General features: G+C 45.2%; 1 protein-coding gene across 6 annotated transcripts in view; it reads left to right on the top strand.

Annotated features, from left to right (window-relative positions):
- LOC120404491 overlaps nt 1–25825 on the top strand; it is a 183976-nt gene that overhangs the window by 120854 nt on the left and 37297 nt on the right. For all 6 annotated transcript variants that reach the window (XM_039537179.1, XM_039537175.1, XM_039537173.1 and 3 more), the window contains 4 exons: nt 38–123; nt 1092–1131; nt 3319–3399; nt 25223–25330. In XM_039537179.1, coding sequence (XP_039393113.1) covers nt 38–123; nt 1092–1131; nt 3319–3399; nt 25223–25330 — 315 coding nt within the window. The remainder of the gene's footprint in view (nt 1–37; nt 124–1091; nt 1132–3318; nt 3400–25222; nt 25331–25825) is intronic.

Below are 25825 nucleotides of genomic sequence, written 5' to 3'. Positions count from 1 at the left end.
TCCAGTCATGACTCTTGTGTCTCTGTTTGCTTTGCAGGGAAGGCAGGAAGGAGCTCATATTGACCCATGGGAAGATGCTGACTTCACCCTGTATAAAGTCACAGACAGATTTGGATTTCTGCAGTAAGTTACTCATTTCTCCTCCCAGACACCCTTCAATGAAATAGACATGGTGCAGTCATACACTCCGTACAGGAGGATGCCCTGTAACAGCTCCAGCAACCTCAGTGCAGGCTGCTGTATGAACTTATTTGATCAAACCCAAATGTCTAGAAAGGAATGGCAGGGTATCTTCTCCTTCTGCATCCAAGCGTGTGGAAACCTTCTGATGTTGAAATGTCTTTGAAATTTTTGATCAATATTTAACTTTTCAACATTCCCAGCTTGAAACATTTTGGCTTATTAAACCAAGTCGAAACATTCAGGTTATTTCAACGTAGTACTGCATCTGTCTAATGTGGTGCAGTGCATCATGGGAGCTGTAGTTCAGGAGCCTCATGTCTCAGTTCTCTATGGGCTGGGATCCCCAGTTGCACTGAATCTCCCAGGATGTGGTCATGGGACACCCATGATGCACTGCAACAGCTCCACCAGAGGAGAGAGCAGTGGATCATGAGAGACGTAATCCAACTAGGGAGCCTCCCTCGTAGAAGAGAATGGGAACATGAGGCACCATGACATCTTAGGCAGATGTAGTGCAATGTCAAACTGACTTGAAATGAAAAGTTTCAATTTGGTTTGACAACTAAAAGCTTTGACTTGTTGACCTGACTTGAAACTAAATACTTTGTTTCTATTTTCCCAACAGAAAATCAAAATTTTTACAAAATCAAATGTTTCTTGGGAAAACTGTATTTTTCTGTTGAAAAACCATTGACAGAAAATTGCTGGTCAGCTCTATTAACCAGTCTCTTTTAAAACAGCTCTAAGGTTTGTGTGATTGTCCTCTGATAGACCATCTCTATAAGGCAACTAATTTTTCCTTGGTCCCTCAGGTGTGGTCAATTTAAGACTGCTTGTTTGCATTGTACAGTATATTGTGATCCATGCCCCTGTTGCTTGTTGATTCAATCCAATCCTTAATCTTTCAGTGAGCATGAACTGCCAACCCGCAGTGCAGTGGAAGAGAAGGTAAGAGCTGTCAGCTTTACTACCTATGTGGATCACACCTTGCAAAACATGATGCTAAATGTGAAGGTGCTTAGGTCTGCTTTTTAAACAGCAAATACAGACTTTGCAGCATGACCCACGAATCAGATTTTCTCCAAAAAATATAAAAACCAGCATCTCCTAAGCTGCTGCGCTGAAGTTAATGGAGTGACAGCTTTGATCAAAGTTACAGGAAGTCAGTGCTCAGTGAGGAGTAGTTTCATAATGGTGTGGTAGAGGTGTGAGCTCGGTAGGAGAGCCTAGACCGCACCTGAGAAGGCAGTGGAACTCTCAATACTGCAGCTGAGCTTGGAGTAGGGAGGGGGGAAGCTGCGGAATTCCTTTAGTCCTGTGCAGCAGTTCTGACATGGAGAGGAGTGGAAGGTAGGCAAATGCCATGAAGTTACAGGATAGATCTTCACGAGAAGCAGAGTGTGAGAGCATAAAACAGAAGTGATCCATTCACAACAGGCCTGATCAGACCTTCCAGTTAATGGTTCCACTTTTTTTCTTTCAAATCTTGTTTCCTTTCCCTTTCAGTTTCATTATTATTAGAGCTTTTTATTTCATTGTTCCAGACTTTGGATAATTTATTTGTCTTGCTCTAGTGCAGGGGTAGGCAACCTATGGCACGTGTGCCGAAGGCAGCACGCGAGTTGATTTTCAGTGGCACTCACACTGCCCAGGTCCTGGCCACCGGTCCGGGGAGATCTGCATTTTAATTTAATTTTAAATGAAACTTCTTAAACATTTTAAAAACCTTATTTACTTTACATACAACAATAGTTTAGTTATATATTATAGACTTATAGAAAGAGACCTTCTAAAAACATTAAAATGTATTACCGGCACGCGAAACCTTAAATTAGAGTGAATAAATGAAGACTCGGCACAGCACTTCTGAAAGGTTGCCGACCCCTGCTCTAGTGAAATCATAAAACTTTATTTAAGACTTATAGGCAGGAAAGAAGTTGATAATCAGCCCCTGCTGGGAGAGTGGTCTCATCTCTTGTGCCTCTTGCTCTCTGTAAGCATGGTGGCAGAGATCAACAGGCTGTAGCTTAAAGTCAGATGGGCATCCAGATGCGTTAGTGACTCTGAAAATCTCAGCCTAAATGCTTGATCCTCACTGGATGAAAAATGGAAAAATGTTTGGGTATCCTGCTCCCCATTCATGTCTCCTTAAAGTGTTTCTGTTCCTCCTGTGATGAGTGCTAAACCACCTAGCTAATTGTTAGTTGCCTATCTGCAGGCATAGCTAGTTATTCTGTGTAGAGGAAATGAGTGCTGCACTGGGGGAGGTCAGGATCAGCTTCCACAAGGAAGTGTTGGGAACCCATGTTTAGAAACATTAATGAAGCTTAGGAGGGCTTGACTGAGATGCAGTATTTCTAAACCTCTGATTCAGCTGAGACTAGATGCTGGATCCCATTCTGTCACTTTAGGAGGGGCTAGATTGCTCCAGCTCACTGCAGGAGATCTATGCAGTTAGAGGATATTTCTCTACAAGTTCAAAAGCCCCAAATAAAAAAAAATAATTAGATTAATACACTTTTTATTTTGAGATCACAAAGCTTAAAGGTTCTAAGTGGCGTCCTCTTATCAACTGTACTGCCACTGGAAATAAACTAAAGTTCACCTCAAAACAAAAATCCCTATAACATGCTTGGATTGCGAATGATAGATTTAAAAAAAAAAAAAAAGGGTGGGGGATGACTGAGTTCAGCTGGTAAAGTTGCAGCCATTTGACCTCAAGGAAGCTGATTTGACTCCGGATTGCGGTAACATGAATGTCTAGTTTTGAGATCAGGACTCTGACTGAGCTTAATTCCCTCTCGGCCTTCTGGCTAAGAGAGGTGAAAACATTACTACCAGATAGACACAACACAGGGTAATTTATGACTGGATGATAGCCTAAGTATCTGTTACCTAACAAGGAAGTTCTCATGTGAAAAAATTGTCTGTGTATCATGCTGATTTTTTTTCACTACTGTGGGTAGAAATTGTCTATCTCTGTAAGTACTTTTCCCTCAGTCGCAGATACAAAAGGGTAGGGTGGGGGTGAATGTGAAATGTCATTATCATCCTCATTCAGTTTAACCTTATGATAAGTTTTGTGCTTTAACTGGGCACATTTCTGTAATGTTTGTTTTGAACTGATTCTTTCAGCAAAAGCTGCAGGAGATTGAACGAGTGGACAAATGGCTGAAGATGCTGAAGAAATGGGGCAAATACAGAAATAGTGACAAGGTGAGGAGAAAAAAACAAACACTTGTAGTACTATAGGAGGAGATGGTGATGATTCCCTTTTTGTCCAAAGGTTTATAAAGAAACCGGAAACCCTTGAAAAATGCCTTATTTATTCTTCCTTTTAAAGTTTAATATTGTGTTGGCTCAATAGAAGTACTTACTGTTGTGACATACAGGGCCAAACTTTAAGAGGGCCTCCTAAACTCTGCCTGCAAATTTGGCACTTGTGCTCATTTGTCCAAGCTGCACACGCGCAGCTTCCTGTCCATGCACAACTTAGGAGGCCCCTAGAAAATGTGGGTAAGAGCCTAGATTTCTAGGCCAGTTTCCTTGACAGATAAATAGAGGGGATATTTTTATTTGCCTAGGATTTACCTGTTTACTATGTATCCTGATACTGATTTGATTGTCTGAACCCATTTGGCTGCTAACTGAGGCTATTGTGTGAACATCACCAATAAGCCAAAATACAGGACTTAAAATAAACTCTATGCAGAACAGCAATGAAAAACCTAGTTATTTTAAGAGGTCATCTAAAAGTCACAGCGTGACCCCAAACACATTTACTTAGCTTCTAGACTGTAGATGGAATAGGAGGGAAGCATGAAACCAAAACTGCACTGGTGAGAGTACGCTGGGAGGATGTGGGCATACCTTGGGTAAGAATTCAAAAACCCAAGGTCCTTTGTGCTCTGTGGGGACCTTAAATATTCCATAACTTTTCTCATACAAGTAGGAATTTTCCTAGATGTCTCTGCAAAAATACCCTGTGCTGCTCCTTTTCACTCCCCCTACTGTTGTACTGCTCTCTAACTCAAAAATGGTTGCATTTCATTGGTGGTGTGTGTATAGCACTTCTGGATTCTTCTGTCATTACTATTATACCTCACATAAATATTTACTAAAATAAATATATGTATTCTAACTGAATTTTCAGATGAAAAAAGGAAAAACCTGTCACCACATCACTGTCTCCGTCTGTGTGAATGGTGGTGGGTGTTCTCACTGGCAGCTGTCATTTTGCAGCTGTTTCCTAGCAGGAAGTCCAGACTGTTGACATGTCTGTTCTATTCTTCCTGCTTGTGTGTAATTCTAGTTATCAACATAACATTACTTAACTCAGGGCAGAGTCTCTAATAGTTTGGGGACAAGATGGGAGCCAGGACTCCTGGGTTCTATAGTTTAGCTATGCTTCTGAATTATTGAGAATTTGGATGAGTCATTTAACCCCTTTGTGCTTCCGTTTCCCAGTATGTCAGTATTTGTACACCTGTAGACTTGGTCCTGCCTCAGCACAGAAGGCTGGACTAGATGACCTCTTGAGGTCCCTTCCCGCTCTACATTTCTATGATTCTGTGATCGCCTGAAAAGCTTCATTAATGTTTCTGAAGTGCTTTGAGATCTTCAGATGAAAAATGTTTAGAAATATACAAAGCAATAGCTTTGTCTATTTTTTAAAAAAAATGTAAAATATAACAGCACTTACGTTTTAATTCTCCAGCATTTCCCAGGCACTAGTAGAATGAGATGGCACAATGCCAGTGAAGAGGTGGGCAGGCATGTAGACCACAGATCTCAACTTTAATTAGCAGAGGTCAGGCAGCACCCTTGCTTATGACCTAACAGGGAATGCCAAGATAAAGTATTTTTATAATTACCGGTACTTTGTGAACATAGTTGATTCCCAGCACCAGTCTCATTTCCTACTTGTCTAGACTTGGTAATATAAAAATGATATATTTTTCTACTTCTGCAGTGGAAGATACAAAAAATTACACAACTAGTCACTCTTGAGTGACCTCATTCAATAGAAACGTGCAGAATGTATATTTTTATAGTCTTCGTAGAGACTCCTAGTAGGGACTTGAATCCAGTTAAAGAGCAAACGTTATTGTGACCATCTGTGCAGGATCTAAATAGATGGGAGACTGTGGGACAATGATGACCTTGACATTACCAAGCATCAGAACAGAGTCATGTGATTCCACATTCAACATGATTTTAAGAGGAGCTTTAGTTCTAGAGCAATCAGTAGTGAAGATGCATAAACATTCTCAATTTTACTGAGGAAACAAAACAGATTTTTCAAACTTTACATTGCCAATCTGAGTATGAAAGGGGCAGGGACATACTTTGTTTGAGTTTTATAGCCTTTCTGTGTTCAATTCAATGTTCTTTTAGTCATTCTCTATCACCCGGTAACCTCAGTAGGGAAAAATATGGGAGCCCTCCAGTGGCCATAATAATCCCTCTAATTTAAAAAATCAGTCTTAAGTGGTTGGTAGCTTATTGGATAAAGTGTCCTCTATTCTAGACGGATTGAACCAGGTCCTTCAGATCTTAGTTCTTCTTAATGCAAACCTTACTGACCTCAATGGAAGTGTTGCCTGTGTAAAGACTGCAATGTTTGGTTTAGAGCAGCGGTTTTCAACCAGGCATCCATGAGCTGATTTCAGGGGATCCAGCATTAGATTGACTGGGGACTGGGGCAGAAACCCGAAGCCCCCAGCCCTGGCACCCTGTGGGGCCCTGGAGTTTTTATAGCCTGTTGCTGGGGCCTCAGAAAGGAAAGGTTGAGTACCCCTGGATTAGAGTTCACATCTGTACTTGTAAATTGAAATTAATTAACCCATCAATTAATTAACCCATCAATACAGTTTTAAATGAACTCTTATCATGAATCTAAAGTTGAAGGGGGAAAGAGCTGATGCAGTATACTTCTGCCTACATTTACAAAAGCGACTAGTGATTTTTGATGCCCAATTTGTGACGCCTTAATGGGGCCTGATTTTCAAATACTGAGCACCTTTGGCTAATCCGGGCTCTTTTTGCAGTTAAAGGTGGTCACCCACAATTATAAGTGTGATAATATAGGCCTTTAAGTGTAAATAAAAATCCAAATGAGAAAAAATGCTATATTTTAAAATAACAGCCTGTCTAGAAAAAGGTTAGCAACTTAAGTGGTCAAGTTAAAGGAAACGTGGGGCATAATACAAGGGGGTCACTTGGTTAAATTAAATTAAACAACAGTAATGAGGCCATATAAAAACCTAAATAGGATCCAGCTTCAATATGTCGGTCACACTGGATTGTGTGGGTAGACCCATCACATCTGTGCCAGCAAGTCTGAATCTGACTGGAATGACTGTTCTTCATGGAGATGCAGTAGCCAGCTGCTCCAGTGTACCATTAGCTTATGCTGTATTTTGTCCTAAATAATTATTACTGCATCTCTATCATAAGCAAAAATGGTATTGTATCTTTTTGTACCTCACAACTGGATGGGGCCCAAATGTTTCAACAGGGCAAAATGATAATAGAGCAGGAAACCTAACATGGTTCCTGATTAGTTTCTTAACGCAAATGTTTCTGTGACCTCAGTTTAATGAATCCTGATGTCAACAATTTACAATAACTTCTTGGGTTAACAGCAGGTCTGTATGATTAGAGCAAATGTGGGTCCAAACTGGCCCTGTCCTAATGAGAGGTTGAGCTCCCATTCCTTTATTTCAGTGGCTGAAAAGCATAGAACTCTGGTAATAGAATGAATGGGATTATTATTTATAATGAACCACAAAGGTTCATGATTCTTCCAGACAGATAAGACATAATCCCAGTGCCAAAGAGCTGACATTTTGCTCCCGTTGACTTGAGAAGGAGCAACATTAAGTGCTAAACAGTGAGGGGGTGGGGAAAGGATAAGCTAGATGACGTACAGAAACATAAAGAATATTTGACTTCACTCCCATTCCACCCTAGCAATTCCAATAGAAGCTTCCATTGGCAGAGATTTGGAAAGATCCCTTATGCTATACATGGGGAAACCTGTGCAGCTGGTATTGCCAGTTCATATGCATGTCGGAACAGTGACACTGTCATGCAGTATGATATTAAACATAGAATTGCAGGGAATACAATCCAAAGCCCAGCTCTGCTTTCTGAAGCAGTGTGGGTCTTTGAACTGGATATTCCCTCATCCACGGTAATTTCCGTTCACTGATAGTACAACATTTGCATTGCTTTTTAGATTAAGTTGCTGAGATCGCCTGACCCAGAGGGCTGAATGGTTTCATGCATTTATAATGTGAGTTTAGAAGTTGCACAAATTCTCTCTGCTGGACTCGATGGATGCCAGTGGATATCTGAGAGCAGTTCAGGTGCTGGCTTTAGAGAACCATGAAACTGAATAATACTATTCCAGTATGGGATTGTGATCCCTTGGAATGAAATCAACTCTAAAGTTTTTCTAAATAAATAAAATACAAAAGTAAAATCTACTTGCTTAAGTTGATTGTAAAAATCAGTCAATAATGTTTGCTCCAGCCCCACTTCAGTTATAATACTATGGGCTTTTTTAATGCTCTCTTGTTCTCATCACTTCACTGACACCCTGCAGCCTGTTGTCTTGAGTGATCTCGGTAGTATATCGAATGGAACGGTTTGTTAGGGAAACTGCCAATGGAAAGGCCAACCTTCTCTTTTGAATAAGATTAGTAATGCTAAACTAAATCAGTCATGCTGGCAGACTGCTTTTATAATAACTAATAGAAAACCTTTTAGCATAAACCATTTGATTTTAAGCAGCTTCTCTATCCTCCACAAGTAACTTCACCTCCAAATCTCTCCTACTGTATACATTATTTTTCTACCTTTCTTTATATTCATCACATTCCTATGAAAGCTCTCATCCCTTGCCTAATATACCTTGGAAATTATTTTTAACAGAGCAAAACTCGCCTTTGTGTTGGCATCCAACTAAGCTGCTTGAGACTTGTGAACTTGTTAACATGTTGTAAATATCCTGGTTGTGAGATTTCATTGTCAGCATATGTGGCCCGCTGTTGAAAGTCCCCCTGCCCACCTGCTTCCATTCCCTGTTGCCCTTTCTGGTCCTGAGGTGTGTCTTCTGGCTTTTCACACACAATCCTACTGATCCCACTGCATGGAACAGTTTGTGGCTGGCAGGAGGAAGTGGGCTCTCTTGCTATCACAATCAGGGATAAGAAGTTAGTTGTTTACCTAGCTCAATGCCAGGCTGCTTTTAACTTCCTACAGCAAAATAAAATTTCCTTGAACTATTTCTAGGGCTGGAGAGGGTTGTAGAGGATAATTCAAGTTCCCTTGGGAATAAACTGAGTGCTGGAGATATCCATCAGTCTGCTAATTGTATAATTAATTCCTGCTCACTTCAAGCCTAACCAAGCAGTCTAAGGGTATGTCTGCACTGCCATATAAAACCCATGGCACAGAGTCTCAGCCAGGTCAGCTGACTCAGGCGATGGGGCTAAAAATTGCAATTGTAGATGTTCAAGCTTGGGCTGCAACCTGGGCTCTGAGACCTGTATCTACACTGCAGTTTTTAACCCTGAGCCCTGTGAACCTGAGGCAGCTAAAAACTCCATTGCCCTGGGAACAGAACCTGAACCTGGGCAGCCTAATGCTGCCAAGCAAACAATGGAGTCCTCCACAGGTCTGAACAATCTTGATATTGAAATCTGACAAGAACCAAAAAGTTCCACTTGAATTATGGAATACGGTTATTTATTTGGATGTGGACTCCAGGTGCATCCTATCAGCTAACTAAAAATTATAGTGCCAAAATCACATCCCTGAAACTGAGGCCCCAGGAACATTTCAGTCACTCCACTCCTTTCCACACCACTCCAGAAAAACAAAAACCCACCACTAGTCAGCACATATCCTAAAGCATCTCCCACCCTTCATGTTCCTCCTCTCCTCTCTCCCATGATGCCTGCTCAAACAGATAAGCTCTGTGGTGCATCTGGAAGATCAGTAGATTCAGGCTGTTTCAGACAGAGGAGAGTGAATTCCAGAGATATGGGGCTTTGACACAGAAAACATCCTGCTAGCAGCTTCCTGTCTTGTATAGTAAGGTGGCTCCAGCACAAGTGCCAGTGCTGATCTCAGAATGACACAGAAAGAGGTGCAGTCTTTTACAGGTAGGAAGGTCTCAGGCTGTTGCGAGTTCTGTATGTCAGACCCAACACCTTAAATTCCACTTTGGAAGCCATTAGACAGTCAACATGCAGTTCACTGAGTACTGCTCTCATATTCTACCAGCAAGAGTCGCAGTTTAACAAGCCAGTTGTTGAAATCAGCACTGGCGTCAGCTTCGGAATGTATTTTAAGGTGTTGCCCCATGTAGAGTGTACTGCAGTTCGTTCTAGAGGTGACAGAGGCATGGATCACTGTATGGTAAATACCTATCTGTGTGGAAATGTCAAGATGGATCTACAATGCAGTGTTTTTTACAGTGCCATCCATTCTTTAGGTGTATCCCAAAACACTTGATGCCTAGATACTATGACACCTTGAAAATACTAAGGGACATGTCATTTCATGAGGAGAGATGCATAATCTAGTGCTTTCTTAGTCAGTTGAGATGTGGAAGTACCTTAATAAATATGGATTGGATATATTTACCCTTTAATTTAATCCCTCTGCTGGATAGTCTGTTGGGCTTTCTAGCTGCCCATGTGCAAATAAGACTCCCTTCAGTGTGCGGTGATTTTTTTTTTGTTTCATCTTTGCCATAACTAACAGACAGGTGCTACTAGCCACAAGGTCCTTGGTCCAGAGAACAGGGAAGACTTTCTTGCTGAAACAGACAAAACTCAGTCAAGAATCTGCCTATTCCGCAGCCTAAAGAAGGGAGGGGGACAGAAGCAATAACCTGTAGAGAAGAAGTAATTTAAGAATGAAAATGGAAGGGGGGGGGGGAATTAATGTGCATTGCAAGGGTAGAGAATTGCTCCAGCCTAAACCAGAAACAGGCAAATCTTCATTACTAAAAACAATCTATCGCTAGACTCTGGTGGGGCCCTTTCAAGCTAATACTGGACCTAAGCAAAGAAGCCTTTTTAAAGTACAGCACAGGTTAGTATCCTTCAACTAGCAGTAGATTCCTCTGAAACATCAGAAGTTCTCAGTGAAAGGTTTCCTATTACCAAGTTTCCTCTCATGCCAGCATGCTTTACTGAAGCTTCTAAACATCTTGATGTCTTGAGCAGCACCCTTTCAGACAACCACCATCAGGGAACCTACAACATTCTCACCTTTGTACGAGTTTCTTCAGTATTGCGGTGATGTGAAATATCGTGTAGCGGCACTAGCTAGGACTGAATAATGACCTCTCAAGAACCTTATCTGACTTAGCAGAGAGGACAGCTTGGGAAAGGTTTTTTTTGATATCTCAGAGTTCCAGTGGTGTCAAGGCAGGGCCAGGAAACAGAGTATTTGCTTACCTTCCCTAATTTAATGCTGATCTGTTAGAAATTGAAGGCAAAGTATTCAAATGTATTTAATCAATTCTTCATGGACAAGAAGTATGGTATCCTCCTAAACTAAAAGCAAAACAAAACCGCAAGCCACATTCAGGTTAAAGGCTCAGTGCAGAACCTTGGGGTTCCATATTGTCTCTACTACACGAGACCTAGTTTCAGGCTTACTCTAAGCACAGATTTTGTACCTGTAACTGATACAGGTAAGGGTATGTGTGACAGTTGCCCCCTTCAAGGTGCCACCTGATGTGTTGAGATGCTACTGGGCCCACCTGTTCTGCCAGCCTGGACCCCCTTTAGCCTGTCTTGCTGAACCAGGCTCTTAAGCCTCCTCTAGCACGCACACAGGCAGGGCCACACCCAACTGCAGGAAGACACAGACACTGAGATCAGCTCTGGGAAGACTCAGCTTAAGGGACTTGCCCCAGCACTCAGGTGCCCATCTCCCTTGGAGTCCAGACCCAAAGATTTTGTGCTGTATAGAAAAATCTGCACAGCGCAAGCTCAAAAAATTCACCCTCTTCCTCAATGTGAAAAGAGAGATGCACACCTTCTTGCCCCCCCAGTTAGAAATTGCACAAACTGGGTTTAATAATAAACCGAACAAATTTATTAACTATAAAAGGCAGATTTTTAAGTGGTTAAAGGGATAGCAAACAGAACAAAGCCGATTACTAAGCAAATAAAACAAAACATGCAAACTAAGCTTGATTCACTAAAGAAGTTGGCTGCAAATAGTAATTTCTCACTGTAAAAGTTGTTTCAGGCAGATTACAGAGAGTCTTGAAAGCCGGCTGCATTGGCCTGCAGCATGAAACTTCAGGTATTATTACTCACAGGCTAGACAGCCTTCCGGCCTGGGCTCAGCTCTTCTCCCCCCAGTTTAGTTCATCTTTTCAGGTACGTCTACACTATGGGATTATTCCGAATTTACCGGTTTAGCAAAACATTGTATAAAATCGATTGCGCGCGGCCACACTAAACACATTAAATCGGTGGTGTGCGTCCACGGTCCGAGGCTAGCGTCGATTTCTGGAGCGTTGCACTGTGGGTAGCTATCCCATAGTTCCTGCAGCCTCCCCCGCCCGTTGGAATTTCCGGGTTGAGATCCCAGTGCCTGATGCGGCAAAAATCATTGTCGCGGGTGGTTCTGGGTACAGCCTCACCCCTCCCTCCCTGAAAGCAGCAGACAACCGTTTTGCGCCTTTTTTGCTTGGTGAACTGTGCAGACGCCATAGCACAGCAAGCATGGACCCTGCTCAGCTCAATACCGCAATTGTGGATGTTTTAAACACCTCGCGCACTCTCGTGCAGTATATGGTGAACCAGGACTTTCAAACCGAGGTGAGGAGGAGGCGGATACGGCAGCGCGGCGATGACAGTGATGAGGACGTAGACACAGAATTCTCTCAAACCGCGGGCCCCTGCGCTTTGGAGATCCTGATGGTAATGGGGCAGATTCTATCCATTGAACGCCGATTTTGGGCCCGGGAAACAAGCACTGACTGGTGGGACCGCATTGTGTTGCAGGTGTGGGACGATTCCCAGTGGCTGCGAAACTTTCGCATGCGTAAGGGCACTTTCATGGAACTTTGTGACTTGCTTGCCCCTGCCCTGAAACGCCATAATACCAAGATGAGAGCAGCCCTCACAGTAGAGAAGCGAGTGGCGATAGCCCTGTGGAAGCTTGCAACGCCAGACAGCTACCGGTCAGTCGGGAATCAATTTGGAGTTGGAAAATCTACTGTGGGGGCTGCTGTGATGCAAGTAGCCAAAGCAATCACTAAGCTGCTGCTACGAAAGGTTGTGACTCTGGGAAACGTGCAGGCCGTAGTGGATGGCTTTGCTGCACCGGGATTCCCTAACTGTGGGGGGGCGATAGATAGAACCCATATCCCTATCTTGGCACCGGAGCGCCAGGGCACCCAGTACGTAAACCGGAAGGGGTACTTTTCAATGGTGCTGCAAGCACTGGTAGATCACAAGAGACGTTTCACAAACATCTACGTGGGATGGCCAGGGAGGGTTCATGACGCTCGCGTATTCAGAAGCCCTACTCTGTTTAAACGGCTGCAGCAAGGGAATTACTTCCCAGACCAGAAAATAACAGTTGGGGATGTTGAAATGCCTGTCGTTATCCTGGGGGACCCAGCCTACCCCTTGATGCCATGGCTCATGAAGCCATACACAGGCAGCCTGGACAGTGGTCAGGATCTGTTCAATTACAGGCTGAGCAAGTGCAGAATGGTGGTGGAATGTGCATTTGGCCGTTTAAAGGCGCGCTGGCGCACATTACTGACTCGCTCAGACCTCAGCCAAACCAATGTCCCCTATGTTATTGCTGCTTGCTGTATTCTCCACAATCTCTGTGAGAGTAAGGGGGAGACATTTATGGCGGGGTGGGGGGCTGAGGCAAATCACCTGGCCGCTGATTACACGCAGCCAGACACCAGGGAGATTAGAAGAGCACACCAGGAAGCGGTGCGCATCAGAGAAGTTTTGAAAACGAGCTTCATCACTGGCCAGGGTAGGGTGTGACTGCTGTGTTTGTTGATTGAACACCCACCCCCCTTGATTGAGTCATTCCCTGTAAGCAACTCACCCTCCCCTTCGAGTACAGCTTACTTATGCAAATAAAGTCACTCTCATTTAAAAATCATGAATTCTTTATTAATTCATTATAAAAAGAGGGAGAGAAGTAAGGGTGTGGTTTGGGAGGAGGATAGGAGGGATGGAGAAGGCCATTAAAAAAATTTCACAGTAACGACAGCCTTCTGGTTGGGCTGTCCACGGGGGTGGAGTGGGCGGGTGCACGGAGCCTCCCCCCACGCGTTCTTACACGTCTGGGTGAGGAGGATGTGGAACATGGTGAGGGTTGAGGGTGGTTATACAGGGGCTGCAGCGGCACTCTGTGATCCTGCTGCCGTTCCTGAAGCTCCACCAGACGCCGGAGCATGTCAGTTTGATCACGCAGCAGCCCCAGAGTTGCATCCCGCCACCGCTGATCTTCCTGCCGCCACCGCTGATTTTCCTGCCGGTCTTCCTGCCGCCACCTCTCATCTCGGGTGTCCCTCCTGTCCTCACGTTCACTGGCATCTTTCCTGTAATTTGATACCACGTCCTTCCACTCATTCAGATGAGCTCTTTCATTGCGTGTAACTTCCATAATATCCGAGAACATTTCATCTCGCGTCTTCTTTTTCCTCTGCCTTATCTGTGCTAGCCTTTGGGATGGAGGAGGGACGCTTGAAAAATTTGCAGCTGCATGAGGGAGAGAAATATTTAAAAAGATACATTTTACAGAACAATGGTTATACTCTTTCACAGTGAACAGCACTATTCACCTTACATAGCACATGTGATTTCCCTACAAGGTCGCATTTTTCATCTTAATACTGAGTGCCTGCAGCTCTGGAGTTACAGAGCTCACAGACACAGGTCCAGGCATCAGAATTCAGCTTGCATGCGGCCATGGTAAGCCACTGTCTTTCGGCTTCTGTAGTGATTTACCCCTCCCCCCAACGCATGGCTAATACCACGCTAGCTCCCTGCTCATCAACACCCGTCCCACCCCCACCACTGCGTGGCTGGTAGCTTGGGGAAGATCCGCTGACCAAACACAAAAAGATCATCGGCATTTCACTCCTCCCTCCCCGGCTTGGCTACGTGCAGGACAGGATTGTTTTAAGCTGCTGCAGTCCACGAACCCAGTAGGAAAATGGCCATCCCCCTTACTTAAATTCCTGATTTTTAACCAGGTTATCCTGAATGATATCACTTTGCTGAGGACAACACAGCGAGATAAAGAACGGATGCTTCTTGAATGCCAGCAATCACCGGGACCATACGCTGCTATGCTTTGCCATGCAATGATACCTGATTACTTGCTACATGCATGGTGTGGTAAAGTGTCCTACCATGGTGGGCGGAACAAGGCTGCCTTGCCCAGAAACCTTCTGCAAAGGCTTCTGGAGTACCTACAGGAGCGCTTCATCGAGATGTCCCTGGAGGATTTCCTCTCAATCCCCGGACATGTTAACAAACTTTTCTAAGTAACTATACTGTCTGCGAATGCATCCCAAGTCCTCAGGGCAAATCAATCATTAAAAAACGCTTGCTTAAAAAACAATGTTTGCTATTTGCAGAGGTACACTCACCAGAGGTCACTTCCATGGCGTCATTGTCTGGGATAGTTGCTTGGGAGGGCTGGGAGGAGGGTAATTCCGTCAGGGTGAGAAAAAGCTCCTGGCTGCTGGGGCTCACGGAGTGCTGTGTGCTCTCTGCTAGGTCGTCGTCCTCTTCATCTTCATCTTCCCCGTCTGCATAATCCTCAGCCATGGCAGAGATTACAACCCCCACCTCGGAATCCACGGTCAGGGGTGGGGTACTTGTGGCGCAGCTCCCTAAAATTGCATGCAGCTCAGCATAGAAGCGGCATGTTTTTCGACCTGCCCCGGACCTTCCGTTTGCTTCTTTGGTTTTCTGGTAGGCTTGTCTGAGCTCCTTAACTTTCACTCTGCACTGCACTGAGTCCCTGCTGTGGCCTTTATCCGCCATAGCCTTAGAAATTCTTTCAAATACTTTTTCATTTCGTCTTTTGGAACGCAGTTCTGTTAGCACTGAATCCTCTCCCCATATAGCGATCAGATCCAGTACCTCCCGTGCAGTCCATGCTGGGGCTCTTTTTCGATTCTCAGGAGACTGCATTGTTACCTGTGCAGATGAGCTGTGCGTGGTCACCTGTGCTGATGAGCTCTCCACGCTGGGGAAGCAGGAAATGAATTTCAAAAGTTCGTGGGGCTTTTCCTGTCTGCCTGGCCAGTGCATCAGAGTTCAGAATGCTGTCCAGAGCGGTCACAGTGGTGCACTGTGGGATACCGCCCGGAGGCCAATACCGTCGATTTGCGGCCACACTAACCCTATTCCGATATGTTAATCCCAATATTAGCGCTACTCCTCTCGTCGGGGAGGAGTACAGAAACCGATTTAAAGAGCCATTAAAATCGATATAAGGTGCCTCCTAGTGTGGACGGGTGTGGCGTTAAATCGGTTTTACGCTCCTAAAACCGGTTTAAACGCCTAGTGTAGACCAGGCCCTAGTGTCTCTTTGGGTGGGAAAGTAGAGGAGAACCCTGATGATGTCACTCCACTGCCTTGTATAGCTTTTGTATCTGGCAGAAACCCTTTGTCTTCTAGTGGAAAAACACTGGCATTCCAACTGGGGGTGTCCTGTACCAGGTGTCTGTCATATGTCTTGGCAGGGTCATAGCAGCCATTACTCCCAGGCTGTCTCGAGTGTCCACAGGAAGACTAAACCTTTTCGCAGTCCCTTGTCTTTGCTGATGGGCCATCAGCCCTGTCTGGCTTTTTCATTGTTGTACCTGAAGGGCTAGTTGTGGCTGTCACCCAAAGTAGCACATTTGAAAAATTGATATATGGTCAGTATTCCTAGCTTCAGATTACAGAAACGATACAGGCATACAAATTGGATAATCACATTCAGATAATCACATTCAGTAAATTATAACCTTTCCAATGATACCTTACATGAGCCATCTTGCATAAAGTATATCTCAGTTATGCTATATCCATAGCATAAGCATATTTCCATAAAGAATATGGAGTGCAACATCCCAGTATAATTTTATTTTACTAAAATAATTGCACAGGTATAACCCGTGGTGTGGACACTGTTAGATTGGTATAAAGGTGACTTACACTAATATAGCTTATTCCCCTCGCCATATAAGAACAGCTATACTATTTATTATTCATTTAGCGTGTGCATAGTTGTCTAGCCAAGCGATGGCATCTTCAGTGGCGTGATGCAGTTCTTCCAGGCCACCGCTGAACCTAGTCAGCCGGCATTCATCGACAATGTATGTCATCGTCTGTGTTGTGCTCCAGCTGCACAGAGGGCTGTCACGGAAGGCCCCAGCGATACTGGTTGGCTGCACAGAGACCTTGCCCAGTCTGGAACCTGTTCAACAGGGACTGTTGACAGCGGGGCAGATCAAAACCAGGCAGGCAGGTTGTGGGGTCGCCGACGAGGGACTGGTTAGGGATTATAAATATCCATTCCTCTTGCCAGAGTGTTTCCACCCTAACACTAGGGGGCTTGTAGTATACCAGTAAAGTTAAAGCAGTACAACTTTCCAGTTTAGGCAAGGCTGAGCCCAAAGCCTGCGTGTGCTATAGAGTTAGTGGAATAATTAGTTTCTGGCCATTAAAATAAATGGAGTTATGCCAGGAATAAATTTTGACCCACTTTGATTTGGCCCTGGGGGAGCAGGGAAGGGAGAACACCCTGTGTGGTTGTTCCATAACTCCCTCTAGCTGCTGTGGGTGTGGCACAGATTATCTGGGAGGGGACTCCCTTGGAAGCATTCTCAGCCAACAGATGGTCTGTTTTTAGGCAGAGTCTGTATCAGCACTGCAGAAAAGAAAAGCCTCGCCTCCCTTTTTCTCTGACCTTGGTGATGGGTCTGTGCAGTGACTGCTGCTTAATAAAACGAAGGCCGACAGAGCTGCTCAGGATGAACCAGCCAATATGCTCAAATGCTCTTTAGTGTCTGACCAAGACTCCCAAGAGTGAATAATCTGTCAATCCTGGTGGCAGCAGAGGGAGGGAAGGGCTGGCAGAGAGACTGTTGTTGCAGGATTATTCTGCCGACAGCTGGTGAAATCAGGCCCCCTCATTCCTGCAGCAACACCAGCAGCAACTTGAATAAAAACAATTGTGAACCTCCAGGCTGTCCATATGAGTGTGCGCACCTAGGCTGATACCAGTGTCTCAGGGCTAGTCTACACTGGCAATGCTGAAGTGCTGCCGTGGCAGTGCTTTAACGTGGCTTGTGTAGTCACAGCAGAGCGCTGGGAAAGAGCTCTCCCAGTGCTCTAAACAAACCACCTCCATGAGGGCATAGCTACCAGCGCTGTGAGCACAACTACCAGCGCAGGGGCACCGTCTACACTGGTGCTGTACAGCACTGAAACTTGCAGCGCTCAGGGGTGTGGTTTTTCACACCCCTGAGAGAGAAAGTTGCAGCGATGTAAAGTGCCAGTGTAGACAAGCCCTTAGTTCTGCAACCTGAGTCCTTTTTTGCTCTTCCCCCTCTGTGCTGGATGCTGCGTTACCACTTGTCTGTTCATCATTTAGGACTTGATCCTGAAACAATGCACACATGTGAGCAGAGCCATTTAAGTCCTCTATCTCAGGCACTTGTGTGAGCCTCATTACGATAGTATTGGAGTGTTTCTCAGTACCTAACATCCTCACAAGACTCCTGTCAGGAGGATGTGGGGGAGAGAACATTATCTCCCCATTTTACAGATGTGAGACATCCTGATACTGAGTTACAGGAAGTCCAGGGAACTGAATCTCAGCCTCCTAAGTCCCCGGCTAGCACCATAACCACTTGATTAGATTACTCACATGCATAAATCTAAGAATATGCATTGGTATTGGCAGGAGTGGGGACTTGGATTGTAAGCTCTTTGGGGCAGGGACATGTTTTCTGTGTAGCACTTAGCATGCTTGTGGGCACTATAAAATGTAGAGAAGAGTGGGGTCGCTGTGGAAGCAGTGCTGGCTCTTCCTGTTATGCCCAGATCTCCCTTATAAAACAGTAAAAGAGTTTTGTGCGATGTACAGGTTTTTTTTACACTGTTTTGACCTCTGCTAGTGTGTAGTAACATCTATCTCACGTCCCTCTACCCTGCACGCCTGCTGCATCACTTGCCAAGAAGCAGTCGGTAGCAGGCACTGCCTCTCCAGCAGGGGGTCTCTTTCACAAATATAGTAAACCTGGCAAAGTTCTTAAATAAGACTTGCAGAAGAAAAACATCATGCCATGTTTTTTCTTCTTTGTGCTGTACAATGGAGGCCTGAAAGCTATTTCATTTTTTTCCCCTTTGATTTTGAAATAGCAGGACTGTTAAGTTTCATCATACCTGATTTTGCTGGAGGGCCTTTTTTCCAGGACTGGAGAACTGGCTCAGAACCTTTCTCAGCTCTTAATTGATGAGTCATCATCCCCCTAGTTCTCCAGCTGTCCACGGCGTTCTCCAGCAATACAGAGAAATGAAGTGTGTGTGTGTGAACAGAGACCCCTTCTTTATTTTATTTTTTTGTGGGTGGAGGGGGAACCTTTCTGCCCTCCTCTGTGACTCGCTTTCTTTACTGCTTTTCTCTCTCTGCAGCAAATGTTAATGCTCCGCGTGGGGCTTTCTCTCTCTGCAGCAAATTGTTAATGCTCCGCGTGGGGCTTTATCTGTGGGGCTCATTGGGTAGCTAACTTGCATTGTGCTCTGAAAGCCTCTCCTAGAGCCAGTGCCACTCATTCCAACTAACCCTGGACACTTTAGAGGAGTGGCAGTTGGACTGGATCTGAGGCTATAGCCTCTGGGATTGTAACCATTCTTCAGGTTCCAGCTCTTAAACTGCCTCTGTCGATTGCTCCTTGCGAGTAGTTAGGCTTTACAGTAGTTAGGGTTACAGTAGTTAGGGTTTACAGTACTACCTGATGGCAGTAGAACTACATCGCTCAGGGGTGTGGAAAATCCGTGCCCCTGAGTGACGCAGTTATAGTGACCCACAGGGCCGCCCAGAGGATTCAGGGGGCCTGGGGCAAAGCAATTTTGGGGGCACCTTCCATAAAAAAAGTGGCAATACTATAGAATACTATATTCTCATGGGAGCCCCTGCGGGGCCTGGGGCAAATTGCCCCACTTGCTGTCCCCTCCCCCCCCGCCGCCGGGCAGCCCTGGTGACTCAACCCCTGGTGTAGACAGTGCTATGTTAACGGGAGGGCTTCTCCCGTCCACGTGGCTACTACCTCTCAGGGAGGTGGAGAATCTAGACCGATGGGAGAAGGTCTCCCATCAGGGGAAGTAGTGTCTTTGCTAAGACCTACAGCAGCACATCTACACCCATTCAGCTTGCGCTGCTGCAGTGCTGTAAGTGTAGACGGGCCTTTAGCCTGCTTGCTGTCAGACCAACTCAGAAACAACCTGTATCCTTCAAAATATGCTGCACATGAAAGTTCAGGTTTTAAATGGCTGTCAGATGATCACACAATCAGCTTTATGGTGTGAAGGGGAATTGAACAAGTTTTCTTTCCTGGGGTTCGTATCAGGAAGCTTTTTTCATCCCTGATCCCAAAGATCTTCGGAGCTCAGCTTCTGCTGTCAGAGCTGAGGTTAGTAAATAATCACAAAGGAGGGGGAGCATGTTTCCTTTATAGATAGGCCATTAATTGTACTGAGAAGAAGAGCTGTCCGGGCACTGGCTCATGCATTAAAGGTGGTTGCTACCTTATGATGAATGAAGGAGTTTTAAAAAGAAATATATATATATATTTGTAGCTCTTAGAAATCCACATCTTGTTCACTCTGTCTTCGCCTGGCAAATTAATGGGTTTATGATGGATAGTGACAAAATGAAAGTTGGTTGAGCGGGCAAGAGATTTTTAGTTTGTTTTTGTTGACACCTGTTTAACAAAAATGCTTCACAGTGGGAAGAAAAGCCTTTTGGTTAGAGATTCAGCACCCCACCCTTTTATAAAGGCTGATGGCATTCTTCCATCCTAATTCTGGGTGCTTTTCAAGGGAGACAATAAGCAAAACGAGGGGCAGAAAGGTGGGGAACTTAGGCTTGATCTGATAATTCTGAGATGGAAAAAAAAGTGTGATGAGCAGTTGCAGAGCTTTATCCCTCATGAAGCCTAGAAAGGAAGGATGATTCTGTAGTTAAAATGCTGGACTGAACTTCAGGAAACTTGGGTTCAGTTCCTGGCTTTGCTACACTCTTCCTGTGTGACCTTGAACATGTCACTTAGGGCTTGTCTACATGATGGGGTAATGCGCCCTATAGTACTCTAAAGCGCACTAATATATTGTGCATTAATTAGTATGTGTAGATGCTGGTGGTGTGCACTAAAGGTTCCCAAGTGTGCATTAATGTAGTATTGTGCACTAGGGAACCTTCTGTGCACACCACCTGAGTCTATTTGGACAAATTAAAGCATAACATGTTACTGTGTTTTAGAAGTGTCACTCCCTCTAGGATGCATTGCTGCTCCATGTAGACAAACCCTTAATCTCGCCGTACTTCAATTCCCAGCTGGGGATGACATTTCTTTCTCCTACCCTTTGTCTTGTATCTTGTAAGCTCTTCAGGGGTGGGATTGTCTGTCTGGATAGTATCTATGGCAGTGGGGCCTGATTTTAGTTGGGACCGTTTAGGTATTAGTGTCCTAGAGATACTAAAAAGAAGGTATGAGCCCTTTTATTCATTACTTTTTAGGTCTCCTTTAACTAAGGTGACCAGGTAGCAAGTGTGAAAAATCGGGATGGGGATGGGGGGTAATAGGTGCCTATATGAAAAAAAAATCCCCGACTATCAGGACTGTCATTATAAAATCAGGACATCTGGTCACTCTACCTGTAACATTAGATATGGGAGGCAGCTGCTCCTTTGCTTTCCTATTGTTGCCCAAAGGCTTGGATTTCTAACCTTTGCAAAGATATACAGCAAAATAGCAGATGTTTAAACAAAAAAATCCTTTCCCCTCTGAAACAGGAAGTAGCTAGAAGGGGTTAAGAATAACCGACTGCACCCATTATTCCTAGTCATCTCATCCCCTGGTTTAGATTGTCATTGTGTCCTACAATGTTCTCATTTTCTTTTGGGGATTATCATGAAGGGAAATTGCTCTTTTTTCCCAGGGTTTCAAGGTTTTACCACTTCAATTTTTGTGGGTGGTGGGAGGAAAGGAGCCATCAAGTAAATAACCCAGAGGCAGTTTGTTAAATACAATCTTAGCTTGGTTTGTTATGCCCTTGCTACCTGCTACACTCCCAATGGGGTGTTGAAAGCTGTTTAGTGAATACTGGTGAATTCATTAAAGTTCAGCAATAACATTTGCTGAACGTTCAAATTCAAAGCCAAATGTTTCCTCCCTGCAGAGCTGAGCTGCTTATTATACCTCAGGAAAATGTCATTGCTAGCCTCGATCTCAATAATCCTTTGGAAATAAATTGATCAGGAGGGAATTTGAACTGATTCAGTATCAGGTTCCTGGCTCTCATCTCCTCCTTTGTGCTAAAGTCATCCAGACTCCTGTCTGGAGCAAGGTTTTCATTGGTTCCTCATCAACATCTCTATGCCTTAAGATTTCTCTTCCTCTTCCTGTCTCACACACTGGTTCCCCTCTCTCCCCCCACCCCCGTTCTCTTTCATGTTGTTTTAAGTCATTTACAGTCCAGTGCAACTAGATCCAAATGTGAAATAGGTTTGGGTCTCCATGTTCTGCAGCCAGCTGCTCCAGAGACCAGGTAACAGAACCTTCGGTTGGACTGAGACTCTGGAACACTCTCTCCAAAAGAGATCAGCATGCTACTCTAGCCACCCAACAGGCTATAAGATGTCCCTTTTCACCCTAACATTTCCCAGAGTGGAAGAAAATTAGCCTGCTCAAAAATAACAGCCCATGACTAAACCTGGAGCTGGATAGAATAATGACATCTTGCTTAAAATCAGGGCCACCTACTACATTTCAAATGGGATGGAGATCTGACTACACTTGTGCAGCTCCTACTGTTTTAATTCTTGTTCAGTATTTACATACGAAAGATATGATCTTGCTGTGATGGGTTGGAGCACAGAAAACCCCTTGGGAACTGCTAACTGATGTGCTGAGACTACCCCGAGCCTGCTTTCCCTTCCAGCTTGGGGGTTCAGTGCCCTGCCTGGTTTGAGCCAGACCCGCTAGCCTGCTACGAACCCAGACCCAGGTCTGAACCACGTCCACCCAACAGCTGCAGGTTTAACTGAAAACAGCTTAAGAAGTGCTCCTGTCTCCAGTACTCAGATGCCCAGCTCCCAATGGGGTCCAAACCCCAAATAAATCCATTTTACCCTGTATAAAGCTTATACAGGATAAACTCATAAATTGTTCGCCCTCTATAACACTGATAGAGAGAGATGCACAGCTGTTCCCCTCCCCCCCCAGGTATTAATACATACTCTGGGTTAATTAATAAGTAAAAAGTGATTTTATTAAATACAAAAAGTAGGATTTAAGTGGTTCCAAGTAATTACAGAAAGAACAAAGTGAATTACCAAGCAAAAAAAATAAAACAAGATCTTTTAATAAGCTTCTGTCACAGATTGAACACCTTCCTAGTCTGGACACAATCCTTTCCCCTGGCCCAGCCTTTGTTCCAGCTCAGGTGGTAGCTAGGGGATTTCTCATGATTGCAGCCCCCTTTGTTCTGTTCCACTCCCTTATATAGCTTTGGTACAAGGCAGAAATCTTTTGTCTCTCTGGGTCCTCACCAGGGGCGGCTCTAGGCACCAGCTAAACAAGCAGGTGCCTAGGGCGGCAAAATATATGGGGCGGCATAATGCTGGGGCCCCAGCTCATACCTGAAGCGGCGTCCCGGGCTGGATCCTGACCGCCTCGGGGGGCGGTAACCAGCCTGTTGTTCTGCCGCCGAGTGCGGCAGGGCAGGGAGCCGGCTGAGTGGGGAACGTGAACCCCGCTGCTCTCCCGCAGGCAGCAGCCAGCCCCAACCCCTCAGGCGGGAGCCGGTAGCACAGCCCTGCCCGGCTGCAGAGGACAGGGCAAGGAAAAATCTTCCCCCAAACCTGGATGATGATGTGACACAGAGGCCCATTGATGCCAGCTGGCAAAGGGTTCACTACGCTGTCAGCAATGCCTAACAGGCCTGACAAACTCACTACATCCAACACATTGCTATCATAGTACTTACCTATAAAGCATGTTGTGTGAGATCTTAAATGAAAGCCAGGAGCATGCTGATCATCATCATCATCATTGGGTGATGTCTCTACAGATGATATTTCAGAAGTTGTATGTGCTAAATATATGTTTTAAAACCTCTGTCCAAGACAGAACTGACAAAGAGGTTTTGGGTCAGACAGAGGCCTGTATAGTCACCTGTCTGCCTAGGTTCGTATGTAGATTAAGCATTGTAAGCCAAAAGAATGGAAGTGCTATTTACATGAGTCAACGGGCAGGATGGGGAGTCAACAGGAAGAGAAGAACAGTGGTGGGAAAAGAGCTTTTGTCTAGAGGTGCGCCGTCATCCAGGGACACACAAGACCGCCCTTTTTTCATCCGTGAACGGTAGATCCCATGTAGGTTGGTGATGCTGGAAGACTGCTTTAGTTGGGAAACTGCTTAAGACAAGGATTTTAGCCTGTTAAAGTTAAGTTTAGACTCTAAGTGTGCTATATTTTTATTTTATATGTAATCATTTCTGTTTCCATTATCCTTATTCAGTATCTCTTGAATCTTAATTTTTGATCATACATTTTTAGTGAAACAGTTATAAGTGTATCTCCATGTTGTGATGTTATAAAGGACCTGATCCTGAGGTGTGCCAGTCAAGCTGTGTGTGTATGCTGTTCCCTTGGGAACAGTGAATTTGGTGATTACTATGAGGGTACGTCTACACAACAATTAAACACCCGTGGTTGGCCCGGGTCAGCTGACAGGCTTGTGGTGCGTGGGCTGCAAGGCGCTAAAATTTCTGTGTAGACGTTTAGGCTCTGGCTGGAGCCTGGGCTCTGGGATCCTGCGAGGGGAGGAGGTTCCCAGAGCCTGAGTTCCAGCCTGAGCTCAAATGTCTACACAGCAGTTTTTAGTCCCACAGACTGAGTCAGCTGACATGAGCGAACAGCTTTTATTCCAGTGTAGATGTACCCTGAGAGTCCAGCAATAGGAGCTGGATACTACAGGGAGTGCTCCGAGGCGTGTGCCTATCGCTAGCCTGCACAAGAGCGGGTGACATCTGTGCAGACCTGGGAGGCAGGGATCATGTGGTTTCAGCCACGGCAGGCAGAGATCAGACTGCTTCACGCTAGGGGCAAGTGTGATGAGGTGCTTCACAACCCTGGGAATCCCTGGGGAGTATCTCTCATGCTCTGGGCCATTTGTGCCGAGCCCCTCAACCTTCCTCCTCCTCCTGCAGCACCACCTCCTCCCTGACAGCATAGCTCCAATGCAGATGCACTCTGAGAAGCTCCCCAGCAGGAGCCCAGTGTTCATGGTGCCCAGTTTGCCCTGTGCAGACAGCTCTCTGCGAAGTTGACAGGGAGGGATGGGGTACTGCTGCTAAGTCAAGTCCCAAGCTCTCTTCCATGCAGAATGGGGAAGATGCATGTTTGGATGTTGGGGTTTGGCCCCTTCCATATGTACCATGCTGCCTCTGGAAGGACAGTATCTCTGTCTACAGAGGAGAGTCCCAGTGAAGATCCTCACGCTCTTCCAGCATGTGAGTGCTCTCTGCCCTGTCTTGGATTGAATTGACCTCATAGAGGGAATTAACAATGGCTGAGAATGTAAGGGGTGGGGGGGTCATTTAATTACCAAATCATTCACTGCCATATCTATGGTCTCCTCGAGATGCTCTACTTAGGGGCCTTCTGTGCTTGAAATCTGTCTTGGTGGCTTGTCGCGTTAACCTTGTCCTGTTTTCCATTTAATCTGCAGATGTTCCGCAGGGTTTACAAAGGGATCCCCCTGCAGGTGCGAGGCCAGGTCTGGTCACTCCTGCTGGACATTGAGAAGATAAAGACTGAGAATGAAGGAAAGTATGAGGTATGGTGCCTTCATAGCAGCAATCACAAGGGGATGTGTGTGTGGATAAACCTGTGGCCGATCTGCTGGGATTCCAGTACATCATGATAAGTTAGACCTGCACTCTTGAAGCTCGAGCCCTCAGAAGGTGGGCGATGATGGATGGATGTGTGATCTCTTGATGGATGGGTTTTGGAGAGGGAGACAGAATACCATAGAATCATAGAATATCAGGGTTGGAAGGGACCTCAGGAGGTCATCTAGTCCAACCCCGTGCTCAAAGCAGGACCAATCCCCAGACAGATTTTTTGCCCCAGATCCCTAAATGACCCCCTCAAGGATTGAACTCATGACCCTGGGTTTAGCAGGCCTACGCTCAAACCGCTGAACTATCCCTCCCCCCCTCTGTGACCCTTTCCAAGTAGGCAGTGGTGTAGTGAATACCATGCAGTGGATGTTAACTTTTGGTTCCCACTAATGAAATAGGTGAAGGAGTGAATCACTGCTCCTTTCACT

Source organism: Mauremys reevesii, linkage group 4 (assembly GCF_016161935.1).
Source record: "Mauremys reevesii isolate NIE-2019 linkage group 4, ASM1616193v1, whole genome shotgun sequence".
Taxonomy (NCBI): Eukaryota; Metazoa; Chordata; order Testudines; family Geoemydidae; genus Mauremys; species Mauremys reevesii.
Note: the sequence above shows the minus strand (reverse complement) of the source record. Positions and strands in the feature narration are given on the sequence as shown.